The sequence below is a fragment of the Xyrauchen texanus genome, chromosome 14, assembly GCF_025860055.1.
Source record: "Xyrauchen texanus isolate HMW12.3.18 chromosome 14, RBS_HiC_50CHRs, whole genome shotgun sequence".
Lineage (NCBI taxonomy): Eukaryota > Metazoa > Chordata > Actinopteri > Cypriniformes > Catostomidae > Xyrauchen > Xyrauchen texanus.
In genome coordinates, this window is record NC_068289.1 from 44857815 (window position 1) to 44870124 (window position 12310).

At 46.2% G+C, this 12310-nt stretch overlaps 1 protein-coding gene across 2 annotated transcripts in view; it reads left to right on the forward strand.

The window, feature by feature from the left end:
- LOC127655109 (villin-1-like) overlaps positions 1 to 11894 on the forward strand; it is a 32479-nt gene extending 20585 nt beyond the window's left edge. For both annotated transcript variants that reach the window (XM_052142737.1, XM_052142736.1), the window contains exons 16-20: positions 5758 to 5902; positions 5992 to 6180; positions 6287 to 6355; positions 6436 to 6585; positions 11222 to 11894. In XM_052142737.1, coding sequence (XP_051998697.1) covers positions 5758 to 5902; positions 5992 to 6180; positions 6287 to 6355; positions 6436 to 6585; positions 11222 to 11335 — 667 coding nt within the window. In that variant the 3' untranslated portion in view covers positions 11336 to 11894. The remainder of the gene's footprint in view (positions 1 to 5757; positions 5903 to 5991; positions 6181 to 6286; positions 6356 to 6435; positions 6586 to 11221) is intronic.
- The last annotated feature ends 416 nt before the right edge of the window (positions 11895 to 12310 follow it).

The following is a 12310-nucleotide window of genomic DNA, read 5'->3' on the forward strand; positions in this document are numbered from 1 at the left end:
GTTTGCAGATACTATTGAAATGAAAGGGTGTGCCTTAAAATTATTCACACCTGTCACAAAATTGTCACTTGTTTATATTCTAAAACTCTTTTTAAAAAAGTAATTTACAAATATAACTATATAAGTTGTGTTCCCCTTCTGTCGCTCTCTCCACGTTGTGTCGGAGAAGCGACACTAGGGGTCTTTCTTGAGCGCCGATATTCACCTCTGATCTTATTGAAAAGGGCCAATGGGAGTTGGCAGTCGGTATTTGCATATCCCGCCCCCGGACATACGGGTGTTTGGGCCGCGATCACACCGAGGCGGCGTTTGTGGATGGTTCATGTTCTCACTGCGAGAACATGACCATGACCACGTTGCGGTCGCGGCTCGCTTTCAACAGAAAGCAAGCCACCCCAGCTGCACCCGCGATTGCTCCTTCTTCCCACGGGATTAAGGACGGTGCGGTTGGCGCTGGGGGCGATTTGGGGCGGCAGCAGGTGCAGTTTCGCCGGTAGCCCCCGTGAACCTCCCGTTCCCGACACGCTCGCTGGACTCCGCCCACGCTGCGTGGCGATAGCGGCTCGCCTCACGGCCCGGCTGTCTATCCTCCCGAGTCCGAAGCAGATGAGCTCGCCGCTGCATCGGAGAGTGCGGTGTCTGATGCTGAGGACTCCCCTGGACTGCCGCTCGGGCCAGCAGGCCCAGGCTGAGGCCGACGCTCAGATGTCTGACATGCTTGCCCGGCCGCCTTGAGCGTGGGGTTGGACTGGAACCCTCCATCCTCCCCACAGCCTTCTCGGTTGGATGATTGGTTCCTGGGGGCAGCGCCGTTCGCGGCCTCGCGATCCCCCGGTCCCTTTCTTCCCGGAGGTGCATGATGAGCTGACGCTCACGTGGAGAGCCCCGCTCTCCGCTCGTCTAGGTGCCACCCGCTCCACTCTCTCCACCCTCGACGGCGGAGAGCGCCACGGGTACGACGCGATTCCCCAGGTTGATAGGGCAGTTGCGCACCATCTATGCCCCGGTAGCCCTACCTCCTGGCGGGGTCGCCCGTACTCCCATCCAAGCCCTGTAGGACAACATCCTCGCTAACGCGAAGGCCTACACTACGGCTGGACGCGCTGCCTCCGCCCTGCATGCAATGGCCCTCCTGCAAGTCCACCAGGCCAAAGCTCTCAGAAACATGCACGGGGTGGACCTGATCCTGATGTGCTGCAGGAACTGCACTCAGCGACCGACCTCGCCCTGAGAGCGACGAAGGCCACAGCGCAGGCACTCGGACAGACGATGGCCACCCTAGTGGTCCAGGAATGCCATCTTTGGCTCAACCTGGTCGAGATGCGTGAGGCTGACAAAAACCGCTTCCTGGACGCACCTGTCTCTCAGATTGGCCTTTTCGGTGACACCGTCGAGGACTTCACCCAACAGTTCTCCGCGGTGAAGAAGCAGACGGAGGCCATTTCGCACATCATGCCCCGCCGCAGACCTGCCGCTACGGGCCCTGCCCCGTCTGCCCACCGAGGGCGTCCCCCTGCGAGGAAACCAGCTCCTGCTCCGCCTCAACCCGGGCCCAGCTCTCAGCCCCAGCGTCGAGCACTCCGCAGGCGGCGCGCGCCCCCTGTCTCACGAACCCCCTCCAGGACCCGGAAGGCTCCCAAGCGTTCCTGAGACAGCCGACCCAGAGCCGAAGACGTTAGCTCCGGTAAGACCGCACCGTCCCCTGGTGGAGGGCCGGGAGGAGAATCCTTTGTTTTTTCATTTGCCACACCCCCTGACGGGGGCTGTGGTACCCACATTCTCAATAAAAGAGCTATTTCCTTTGCCTCTGGGTCACCTGGCCCGCAAATGCCGTTCTCACGGCAATGTGCTTTCAGATCACAACAGTCCCAGTACACCGGACGCGGCGATCCCGCCTTCCGCCTGCCCACGACTGTCCCCCGGCTGGCCGGTTCAGACGAGTCCAGAGGACGCCAACATCAGACCTCCTCCTCAGTCAAGAACCCGCCCCCTGCCGGGCGCGCGGAGCAAGGTAAGTGCTTTGAGTCTATTCTCAGCACCTCAGCCTCAGGCCGCAACGAAGCCGCCCGACGCTGCATTACCTGTTCCGCCCCGCTGCGAGGCCCGCCGGTACGTTCAAAATACTCGTCCCTTTGGTGCCCCTAGCGCAGAGCTGGGAAGCGTGGCTTTCGCTTCCCAACGCATCACGCTGGCTGCACCGGACCATTCGACTCGGTTACGCAATTCAGTTTGCCCGGCTCCGCCCCTTCAGGAGCGTCCGCTTTCCACAGTACACGGCGAGCACGCCAGTTCCCTGCGCACAGAAATTGCGACCCTCTTAGCCAAGGGCGCGGTAGAGCCCGTCCCTCCAACCGAAATGAGGAAGGGTTTCTACAGCCCTTACTTCATTGTACCCAAGAAAGGCGGCGGCTTATGACCAATCCTGGACTTGCGAGTTTTCAATCGGGCCTTGTTAAAACTCCCGTTCAAAATGCTTACGCAGAGAAATATTCTGGCTGGCGTTCAGCATCTAGATTGGTTCGCAGCGGTGGACCTGAAGGACGCGTACTTCCACGTCTCTGTTTTGCCACGACACCGACCCTTCCTACGGTTCGCGTTCGACGGCCAGGCGTTTCAGTACAAAGTCCTCCCCTTCAGCCTGTCTCTGTCCCCTCGCGTCTTCACGAAAGTCGCAGAGGCGGCCCTTGCCCCGCTACGAGTAGCCGGCATCCGCATTCTCAACTACCTCGACGACTGGCTCATCCTAGCACACTCTCGAGAGTTACTATGCACACACAGAGACCAGGTGCTCCAGCACCTCAGCCGCTTGGGGCTTCAGGTCAACTGGGAAAAGAGCAAGCTCACTCCGGTTCAGAGCATCACTTTTCTCGGGTTGGAGTTAGACTCAGTCTCAATGACAGCACGTCTCACAAGCGAGCGTGCTCAGTCGGTGCTGGACTGCCTCGCTTCCTTCAAGCCAGGCACAGTGGTCCCTCTATAACTTTTCCAGAGGCTCCTGGGGCATATGGCGTCCTCCTCGGCGGTCGCGCCGCTGGGGTTGATGCATATGAGACCACTCCAGCACTGGCTCCAGACTCGAGTCCCGAGACAAGCATGGCACCGCGGCATGCATCGGGTAAGGATCACCCCCGCCTGCCTCAAAACACTCCGACCCTGGACAGACCTCTGCTTTTTACGGGCAGGAGTGCCCCTGCAGCAGGTGTCCTGACGCGTCCTGGTCACAACCGACGCCTCCCGGTCTGGGTGGGGTGCCGTGTGCAGCGGGCACGCAGCAGCGGGCCGTTGGAAAGGGGCCCCACTGCGTTGGCACATCAATTGCCTGGAGTTGCTGACCGTCCTTCTTGCTCTCAGGAAGTTCCTCCCGTTAGTTCGGGACAAACATGTCCTCGTGAGATCGGACAGCACCACGGTGGTGGCGTACACAACTCACCCGCCGTCTCCTCCTATGGACTCATGTCGCTGCGTGCCACTCACATCCCCGGCAAGCTCAACGTCGTAGCGGACGCGCTATCACGACAACGCCTGCCCGGCGGGGAGTGGAGGCTTCACCCCCAGTCGGTCCAGCTGATTTGTGAACGGTTTGGCAAGGCCCAGGTAGACCTGTTCGCCGCCCAGGAAACCTCCCACTGCCCGCTCTGGTATGCCCTAACAGAGGCTCCCCTCGGGACAGACGCGCTGGCACACAGCTGGCCCTCGGGGCTGCGCAAGTACGCATTTCCCCCAGTGAGCCTTCTTGCACCGGTGCTGTGCAAGGTCAGGGAGGACGAGGAGCAAGTCACGTTGGTGGCCCCCTACTGGCCCACTCGGACTTGGTTCTCAGAACTCAGGCTCCTCGCGACAGCTCCTCCCTGGCGAATTCCCCTGAGAAAGGACCTCCTCTCTCAGGGACGGGGCACGCTCTGGCACCCACGCCCAGACCTCTGGAACCTCCACGTCTGGTCCCTGGACGGGACACGGAAGAGCTAGCCGGCTTACCGGTGACCGTTGTGAATACCATCAACCAAGCCAGAGCCCCCTCTACCAGGCACCTTTACGCCCTAAAGTGGCGCTCGTTCTCTGTCAGCGACACTTGCCTGGAGTTCGGTCCGGCAGATACGTCTGTGATCCTAAGACCGCGACCGGGCTATGTGCCCAAGGTTCCTACCACACCATTCCGAGATCAGGTAGTGAACCTGCAAGCGCTGCCCCGGGAGGAGGCAGACCCAGCCCTTTCGTTGCTGTGTCCAGTGCGCGCCCTGCGCATTTACCTGGACCGCACACAGAGCACCAGACGCTCTGAGCAGCTCTTTGTCTGCTTTGGGGGACGGCAGAAAGGGAATGCCATCTCCAAACAGAGGCTCACCCACTGGGTTGTCGATGCCATCACACTGGCTTATCACACCCAGGCCGTGCCCCTACCCTTACGGGTCCGAGCTCACTCAACAAGGGGTGTTGCGTCCTCGTGGGCACCGGCCAAGGGCACCTCCCTAGCAGACATCTGTAGAGCCGCGAGTTGGGCAACACCCAACAACTTCGCAAGGTTTTACAACCTCCGCGTTGAGTCGGTTGCGTCTCGTGTTTTCTCAGGTCCGAGCCCATAGAACTCGGTAACACGTAGACCGACCAGCCGGGTGGATCGCTTGCGCCCAGCGTCCTTTTCCTGACGTCAAGGTAAAGTAGTGCGACTTCTTCCCAGGGCGCCCCACTCCGAGTCGGGCCCCTGGTCGATTCCTCCCCAGCCCTCCGGGTCCGCGATTCAGCGGAGGAACTCGCCGACCCAAGCCACTGCGGGTACCCTGATGGCCACCCCGTACTGGTATAGGGGCTCCACAGGTAAAATAAGAAGGCCTCCTGTTCGGACTCCCCCTGTGTGTAATTCCACGGTTCTGTCCCCTTACGAGCGGACCCCCGTGTCTCCCTTAGGCAGTTACAGCTGCCTCGGTCGCCGTGCTGTAGCAACTCCCCCCTTTCAAGGCTGGATCTACCACCGCACCATACTTTCCACACGAGCCCTAAGACGGCCGTGTGACGTGTCTACCACTTTTCCTCCCCAAGAAAAAGGGCAGGTGTGGTCTCCGCAGGGTCTGGGTAAGACCCCCTTCCCTATATGCGTGTAAGGGCCCCGGCCGTGATTGCTCTATGCGATAAACATAGAGAGAAAAGAGGCCCAGCCAGGCTGTCCCGTTCCCATGTTGGCAAACATCGCCTTGTTCCCCTCCCAGGGTAACTAGAAGGACTCCGATGTTCTTATGGGGCATTGGGGAAGGGTACGTGCAGCCAGGTACAGACGATGCGTGGCACTGGATGAAATCCCTGCCCGCCTCTGTATCGGCGGTCCACGTACAAGGTTCAGTGCATGGCAAGATTGGAATGGGTCCCCTAGTGTCGCTTCTCCGACACAACGTGGAGAGAGCGACAGAAGGGGAACGTTTGGTTACGTATGTAACCTCCGTTCCCCGAGGGAGGGAACGACACGTTGTGTCTTTCCTCCGCCATGTCACTGAACCGAGCCACTGTTGTGGCCGGACCATTTCCGGCTCCTCAGAAAAATCCTGAATGAACTCCCGTATTTGCGCCGCTTAAATACCCGTATGTCCGGGGGCTGGATATGCAAATACCGACTGCCAACTCCCATTGGCCCTTTTCAATAAGATCAGAGGTGAATATCGGCGCTCAAGAGAGACCCCTAGTTTCGCTTCTCCGACACAACGTGTCGTTCCCTCCCTCGGGGAACGGAGGTTACATACGTAACCAAACGTTTTCCATTCTCATGAACAGACTTCAAGATGAGAACAGCAATATCACTCCACGATTGTTTGAGTGCTCCAATCAGACTGGTCGCTTTATAGCAACAGAGATTACACATTTCAACCAAGATGACCTGGATGAAGATGACGTCATGTTGTTGGACATCTGGGATCAGGTGAATGTTTAGGAAGTTGTCATTCTTTGCTATTATTCTTCTCCTTTATAGATCACAATAAAGACCATAGCACATGTATGTTCGTTCAGGTGCTCCTGTGGATCGGTAAAGGTGCCAATGATAAGGAGAAGAAGGACGCAGTGCTTACAGCACAGGAATATCTGAAGAGCCATCCTGCAGGACGTGACCTGGATACACCTATCTTGGTGGTGAAGCAAGGGTTTGAGCCACCTACCTTTACAGGCTGGTTCCATGCCTGGGACCCTCAAAAATGGAGTGTAAGTAGATCTTAAATGAGTTTCCCTTCTGAGCCTTTTAGCCTAAAAACTTACCTCAAAGCATGAGCACATGGTAAAAGTCAGGAATATTTTCATTCTCTTTTAGGGTGGGAAATCCTATGAACAGCTCAAATCGGAGCTTGGAGATGCAACTGATCTTATCAAAATAACTGTGGTAGGTTATCAGTTTACTTAACAAGGCAAGTTCTGCTGATGCATTTTTTGATGCAACATGATATAAAAACTTGTGCACAGGATTTGACCCAGCCTATTACAAACCAAACTAACTCAAAGGGCTCTGGAGGCACGATGCCCCGACCTGTCACGCAAACCTTTCCTCCTGACAAGCTGGTGAACAGCCAGCAGGAGGACCTACCTGATGGAGTCGATCCCACAAGAAAAGAGGTAAACCTGTCTGTCTTTCTCAGAGATCATAGCAAATTCTAACCTACCGGTACTAACTACTGAAATGGAATGAATTCCAAAATCACATTCCAAATTCAATATCATTTTACTTTTAGTAAGCTTATTCATATTATTCAGCACAAAACATGTTTTTTTCCAAACAAATAAAGCTTACTTTTTTTAAAGAATACTAATGTAATTATTATTAGGTAAATCTAACAAAATCTGAATTTTTCCATATTATAACAGAGTACCTATTCGCAACCAGGTGTACATAACACCTGCCAAAAAGCCCAGCTATAGAGTGCAAAACATTAATTCATCCAATAGACTAATTGATTTTCAATTAAAAGGTATAAACCTTTAAAGACAGACCTACCATGAGCTACGAGGTTGTTCATCAATGGTATATGCTTCCATTGAAGCCATCCGTCTGCATTATATCAACTTCATTGTTTAAAAATCGTGTTTGATTACATAATTTAAGGTAAACAACTACATTACCCATGATACAGCAGTAAAAGATCCACCAATCAGAGAACTGCAGCCAAGGAAACCCACAAAACGGAATCAGAGCGACCACCCACTCCCTTAAACAAAGTTGGGTGGTCACGTGCTAAATTTACTCCATTACATTTACTTGATTACGTTTTTGAAAAAAGATTTACTTTTAGAGTAGGTTTAAAAGTGGGTAATTTTTACTCTCACTCAAGTACATTTCTAATTATTTTTTTTTACTATTACTTTTTTACAATGGCCGGCATTCCTGTCTTTACATTTACATCCAGGCTTTTCTGTGTAATGAGATGATAATTTTCAGGGTGATTCTCTAGCTGAGCTCTTATGACATCAGTTTTTAAGTGTACATTTTTAAATCAGTGCAGCAATATATCAGTGCACTATGTCATGAGCAGTATTTACACATTTACTTGGAAACTATTGCAGCTACTTTGGGTGGATTAACTGTATGAATCCATGTAAACATCCAAGTTAAGTGTAAATGCCTTTTGCTCTGCCGATTGCGTGATTGACAACTGGAGCGCGAACAGACAGCATGAGAGATGTGCAGGTGTGAGGCGATCGTTTGGCAAAGAGAGTGGCTGTGTCCAAATTTGTTCACTCGTTAACTCATTCACTATTTCCTATATAGTGAATGGTAGTTAGTGCACTATATCTCAGTAGTGAGTGAATGAAAATGTTATTAATACAATAAATCTTCATTCTGTTTGTCATTTTTAATATATACTGTATGTTAATATAAAGAGTAAACACAATTTTATCAAATAAAGAGTACATTTTAAAAACGTATCTGTATGTTTTGCCTCTTTATATGTTATTATGTTATTTTAGTATGTAAGTAATGATTTGTCAAAAAAGTTTAATACATCCAGCTTGAAATAAAACATTGCAGGAGTGAAGGAAGCAGTTAACTCCCAGCTTGTACATCTTCTCCGTGGCGGATTGTGGGCAATTAACCTGTTATGAATGAGCAGCGAGGCAGACGAGGAGGTGCGGATCCAAACGCAGTTGACTTTATTGAAAGATCAAATAAACAAATAAACACAAAAGAAAAACCCACAATGGGGAAACAGGAAACTAAAATACAGAGAACTCGGGCAGGGAAAACACACCAGGCTAACAACACTCAACGACAGACAAGGAGAGAACAAGAAGCAGGGCTTAAATACACAGGGAGTGATGACTAAATGGGACACAGGTGAGAACAATGAACAAAATGGCAGTGATGATGACAGGTGGATACTGGGAAGTGTAGTTCTTTTAACAACAGACTAGTGAGACAGTGGAGCTAAACAAGGGACAAAAGTGAACCTATGGAGTGCAAAAGTGACAAAAATGGTAAACAAAAAGGGCAACAGTGAAACAAGACAAGGTAAACATAACATAACCGTTGTCGAGTGTAATGTACATCAAATGTACAGAGTCAGGCGGTACTGCTGTACATATCTAATTATCTAAATTTTTCGACACTGAAAACTGTAACTACTCTGAAATTAGAATCCACACAGGACTTTAAAAGCTATGTAATAGTGAAAGTATGCATTAATAAAGCATGATCTTGCTTTGATTTATATTTCAGCATTATATATATATATAATGTCCTTGTGAGACATTTTCACATTTTCACCATAATAATTACTAGAAATGTTTCCAAACCTCTCTTCTTCTTGACAAATTCATCCAGGTCTGACAAGAGCCCTTAAAGGGATAGTTAGCCCTCATGCCATCCCAGATGTATGACTTTCTTTCATCTCCTGAACTCAAATGAAGATTTTTTGAACAATTTCTCAGCTCTGTAGGTCCATACATTGCAAGTGCATGGAGGCAACATTTTAAAGCTAAACAAAATCACATAAGTCAGCATAAACGTAATCCGTAAGACTCCAATGGTTAAATCAGTATCTTCAGAAGCGATGTGATATGAGAATGTGTGGATGAGAAACAGAGAAACAGATCATCTTCACATTTTGGCCTACAGAGCTAAAATATTCTTCTAAAAATCTTAATTTGTGTTCTGAAGAAAGGAAGTCATACACATCTGGGATGCATGGGGATAAGTAAATGATAAGTATACATTTAAAGTGATAGCTCAGCCATAATTTAATATTTTGTCATCATTTCCCTACCCTTATGTTGTTCCAAACCCGGGTGACCCTTTGTATTATGTGGAATACAAAATATGTTAGACAGAATATTAGGGACTGCGGTCTCTGTTACTGTTCACTTTCAAAATATGGAGAAAAAAAACATTTATTGAAAGTAAATAGTGACTCAGGCAAATATTCTGTCTAATATCTCCTTATTGTGTTGCATGGAAGAAAGTCATTCGGGTTTGAAACACCATGATAGTGAATGATGACAGAATTTACATTAATAATAATAATAATTCTGTAATACATGTTAAATGTGTATTATGTAATGGAATATAGGGGAATTAATATAGTAATTATTTATGTTAGTACTTTTAATCCTACTTGAGTAATAATTTTTTTAAAGTAATTGTACTTTTACTTGAGTACAGTTTTTGGCTACTCTACCCACCTCTGTCTATAAACTACTTGTATATTTGTACATATCGGAACATTTCGCAATAAACTTAAAATATATTGTTTCTATACTTATAATTAACAACTAAAATCAATAGTTTTATATATTCCCATCATTTTCATGATATTTTTCAAAATGCTTCATGGGATTGTAGTTTTTGCTCTCATGAAAGACGAAAGTACACAGTCTTGTACCTTTTGTTTTTATGTTCGATTTGCAAATACTTTTTATGATCCTGTTGATACGGTTAAAAATACAGAAATAAATGTGTTATTATTATTATTATTTTTCAATTTATTTGGTGTACAGATAATATTGTGTGACACAATGATGCATTTGCTTTTAAGAGTCACTGTGTTGCATTCAAAGTACTCCCACACACAGCACTCGTTTACTTTCTGCCAAACGCCATCAAAACATTATACCCCGTTAAACACACCTCGCACATTTTGAAGACACATAGTAGGCGTGGCACTTAACACCTATTGTTGTGGTGCTAGATCTGACCGTTCAAAACTGCAGACTAGTTCCTATTGCATCTTGATATTCACATAATTTGGGGCAAAAAATTAAACAAAGTACAAATACGGAAACTAAATATAGTTTTTGTGTGTTTTATATTTTAGTTAGTTGTCAAGGCAAGATTTTTCATTTTCGTTTAGTTTTTTTTCTTATTATCTGATATTCATATCTTATTTTATTTTAGTTCATGAAAATGCTTTTTATTCATTTTTGTTTTCGTTAACGATAATAACCCTGATTGCACGTTTGTCACACTCTTTTTCCCGTTCTGTTTTCTGTCTCTTCTCTTATTTTCTCTTATATTTTCTTTGATACTACTTATAATAATACATAAAAATAAATATAAAAGTAGTTGTACTTTAGTAATATTATAGTAACCATGTTGCATGCAATTGTTGATGCAATTAACAATGGTGTTACTACAGTAATATGGTGTTTATATAGTAACCATGTTTAATTTTGCTGTTAATATGATTTTACTACAAAATGCCATGGTGATACTATGGTTACTGTAGAACCAATGTTAATTTTTGAAAGGGAAGGTTAGGGGTAGGGTGTCTGTGGGACTCTAAATAAACATGCCGCAGTGATGCCCCTATAATTAGGTGTGCGAATAGTATCAGCCACTATTTGTACCAGGGCTGGGTTTCAAATAATATTTGCCATTATTTGTACCAGGGTTGGGTTGAAATAATATTTTACACTATTTGCATTAGGGTGTAAATAGCATCAACCTACCATAAAATAAAGCTGTTTTAGGACCATTTGGATTTTATGCGTTGTGACATTAGTTGTATGAAAATTAAGCACATTTCTCTCTAAATTCTCATCCATGCAATGCAAAAAAAAATCTAAATTGTACATGGAATAATGGTAATGGCATTAATCTCACTATGTTAAAAAAAGAAACACAGTAATGGTCCACAAAGGCTTAATGTGTATATATATATTTTTTCCTTTTGATTTTGGGTTCAAATGTGACTTGGATGTGTTTTTACAAAAGTCAACTATTTATAAACCTAACGCCTTACCTCTATTGTCTGTGCAGGATTATCTCTCAAATGACGACTTTGCACTGGTTATGGGAATTTCTAGGTTGGATTTCTATGCCATGCCAACCTGGAAGCAACTGAACCTGAAGAAAGCAAAGGGCCTGTTTTAGGAAGGGCACAAAAGGGCAAAAATCTTAACTCTCTAAATGCCAGTAGTGGTGCTATGCAAAAACACTACAGTCAGGATCCTTTCCTTTTTAGATTTAGATTTACATGTTAACATATAATTACTTTATTTAAATATATATATTTTGGAAAAGGAAGCAAATTGGTAGTATAAAAGAGAAACTGTTTATTAAATATGAAATGTTATGGAGCTGAATTAATTGCCTTAATGTATAATTTCAACTGAACAGAGGATATGGAATATATGGGGAAATTAAGTTTGCAGATCTGTATTTTTTTACACAGGTATTTGTTTTGGTTGTCAAGTGGACAGATTCAAGCACTTACCAAAAGCTGCTTTTCTTCAGTGGCTTAAGCATTACAGTACAATTGAATATGTTTACTAAGATAAAGGTTTTATGTGAGTTAAATTAATGTATAAATAGTATTAATTATAAACAAATCTTGGAGACTATGCATTCTCTTTTCTAACTTCCACATTGTCAATCTTTCACTGTATGCAAGAGGCACGTCACCTGTCTAACGGAAAGTCAATAAACAGAAGGGAAAAATACTCAGTGTAACGAAATTCTTTTGCCACCTATTTGATAATGCAAAAATTATACATTAACTTAAGCACAAATGCAATGCTGCATTGTACAACTCTTTTGTGGCCCTTATCAAGGCTGTTTTTTTTCTCTTGTATGTAACAAAACAGAAAACATTCTTGTTGCAAAGTCAGTTCTCGTTTTATAGCATAAGGAATGGTAATTAAAAGATTGAAAGTATACACAAATGTCACTAAGGCAAGCTAACATACATTGTGTGATGGTTCATACAGAATAACACAGAAAAAGTGTTTAGTCAAGGACGTAAAAACCAATCAGGGCATTTTTCAAAACATGCCCATTTAGACATGTACACCTAAAATACCTCGTAGATCAATTACTAAAACAAATCCAGCTAAATATCTGAAAAAT